Raw genomic sequence first — 2,500 nt, forward strand, 5'->3', positions numbered from 1 at the left:
TGATGTTGATATAAAAGACTCTCTTATAATAATAATAATAATAATAATAATAATAAAAAAATGTTCCTGAGAGATTCTGTCTTCCAAAAAATGCACTACATAAACAAGTTACTGAAAAGGCAAGAAATGAGTCTTCATAATCAAACACCTTGAATAGCTTTAATAATAAACCGGAGAGAGCATTAAATTTCTTAAAATTAATAAATCCTCATGTTCAGTTCAACAAACAGCTTACTAATGTTCCTGAAGTCAGGCCTCTCAACAGATGGTGATATTGACAGGGTCCTGTTGGTTGGACCCAAAGCACCAGCAACGTAACGCTGCTTGCCAGTAGCTGCTGTTACTTCATCAGCCGCACGTCTTGCTAGGCGAGCCGACTCCAAGTTCAGCCTTGAAGACACAAATAATTCTGTTAAATGTATTTTGGCATACTTTATTCTACTTTTAATAGATTTTTAAATTAGATATGGATATCCTTTTACAGTATAGGGTAAAATATTCAGTAAGGAATAATAATATTAAAAGATTTATTGTTTTCTCACCGATAGCAGATATGTTCTAGCTTATAATCAGCCTGAGCTACTTTTGTGCCGCTAAAGGTGTTGGTCTCAATAATGTCAGCTCCTGCTTCCAAGTATTCCTGTCATAAAGAAAGAAGATATTAGAACTGGATTATACAAAGACCATCAAATCATTTTCTATGTTATGAAAAAATAAATAAAAAATAAACAAAATAAAATAAATAAAGGTGAAAAAAGTCAAAATACTTTTTATTTCTGATCAATTTTCAGACAAACACTCATCTCCCCTGTCAAATTAAATTTGGAGTAGAGAATGAGTATCAATCAGAATGATGAAAATCAATATAAATAAACATGTGAGTCAATTTGTCAAATTTTCAGTCATAGATCACCTTATGAATTCCAAGGATAATCTGCGGTCTTGTGAGAGAGAGCAGGTCATTGTTGCCCTTGAGACAGCAGGAGTGGTCCTTGAACTCTTCTCCTCTGTAGTCCTCCTCTTCCAGCTTGTGCCGCTGAATCATGGTCCCCATTGCTCCATCGATGACCAGGATGCGCTCCTCTAGGGCCTGCTGGATCTCCTGAGCACGGCCTGTAAAGTATTAGGACGTTAGTTGCATTTGCTTGTTTATCCATACAATGCTTGATTTATTATGTGGTATCGCCTGCATCATAATATCAGGAAAATATTTCATAACACCTTTATCTGTTAGTTGCAAATACCTCTGTCTTATGTCAATAGCATCTGAAAGTATATCTGTCCATGTATAACTGAGTCAAATGGGTGTTACTAAAATAAAAAAGAATGAATTGGAAGGAAAGGTTTTGCATTCTAAGACTGCTTTGTACAGTAGAATTTGAGAATATGTATCCTTGCTATGAGTGTGTTAGAGCATACATAACAAAGGTTTATTCATCTTTGCCTGAGTATGAAAGATGGAGGCCATGACAATTCCTTTAATGCCACCAATATATGGCTGAACTTATACTGAACATCATCTATGTCATATCAGGGCAAGTTCCAAGTGGACAGCCAATGTAATCATGTTAATAAACAGTCTGTTGTTGTATTATTCTTAGGCAATCACAATTTCCTATATAACATTTTTCCAGCTATAATGATTTCAAAATAAGTACCATATCATATTCTCGTTCCTTTGTATTGAAGAAAATAATATTTTGAAATCACCTCTGATTGATTACGATTCACAATCATAAAAAAAACATATAACCCATTACTGTAAGAAGATGAAATGGTACTGATAAAATGTATCAATGTATTGGATCATTCATCACCTTAAAAAGAAAACACACATAATCACCTGACATCGCCGCTGGACGTTTGTTTAACGTCATCTTTCAAGTGTCACGTCAGCGTGTACTATCACTAACGTAACACACCACCACTCTACTACTTCCACAATCTTTCCTCAAGAGACCGTTTTCAAAGTTGTGCACCCTTTATATAAGCTCAGTTCGTTGTGTTTGATTTCTGTCTCCGACTTCGCCTTCCTTATGACAGCGTAACTGCGCGTATGAATATTCTGTTTGCATACTATACCTATATCCGGAAGTAATACATCCTCATATATATATTATGTAGCTGTGAACGTCGATTCGTACTGAGAAATATTTGGAGATATTTTTGCACAGTGGCAGAAAATCGCCGATAGGTAGTTTCTGACACGTGATCATCAGCTGATCGTGGCACCCAAACAAACCTAAGTTGCCACTTCGGGATTTACCGTCTTTTCGCTCAAATTGATCGAGTTTCATCCTCAGAAGTAAAATGATGGTTGTAAATTGTTTGTTTGCAGTGGATAATGACGCTGTTTGGTAAATATATAGGCTTTGATTTAGAATGCTTGGAATAAATTGTTATGGTGAAATTATCCGTAACCATCATCAATAATGTTTATGTAATTGACAATGATATGCTAATGACATCAAACTATTGTTATTACAACTGTTAAAATGTT

The 2,500-nt window shown here is 35.1% G+C and overlaps 1 protein-coding gene across 1 annotated transcript in view; it reads right to left on the reverse strand.

Moving 5' to 3' along the window:
- The window catches only part of LOC113812271 (methionine synthase), a 19,451-nt gene extending 17,202 nt beyond the window's left edge, over positions 1–2,249 (reverse strand). The window contains exons 1-4 of the mRNA XM_070129220.1: positions 1,844–2,249; positions 914–1,113; positions 543–640; positions 236–390 (exon numbers count right to left, since the gene is read on the reverse strand). Coding sequence (XP_069985321.1) covers positions 236–390; positions 543–640; positions 914–1,113; positions 1,844–1,877 — 487 coding nt within the window. The 5' untranslated portion in view covers positions 1,878–2,249. The remainder of the gene's footprint in view (positions 1–235; positions 391–542; positions 641–913; positions 1,114–1,843) is intronic.
- Positions 2,250–2,500: the final 251 nt, after the last annotated feature.

This window comes from Penaeus vannamei, chromosome 13, assembly GCF_042767895.1.
Source record: "Penaeus vannamei isolate JL-2024 chromosome 13, ASM4276789v1, whole genome shotgun sequence".
NCBI lineage: Eukaryota > Metazoa > Arthropoda > Malacostraca > Decapoda > Penaeidae > Penaeus > Penaeus vannamei.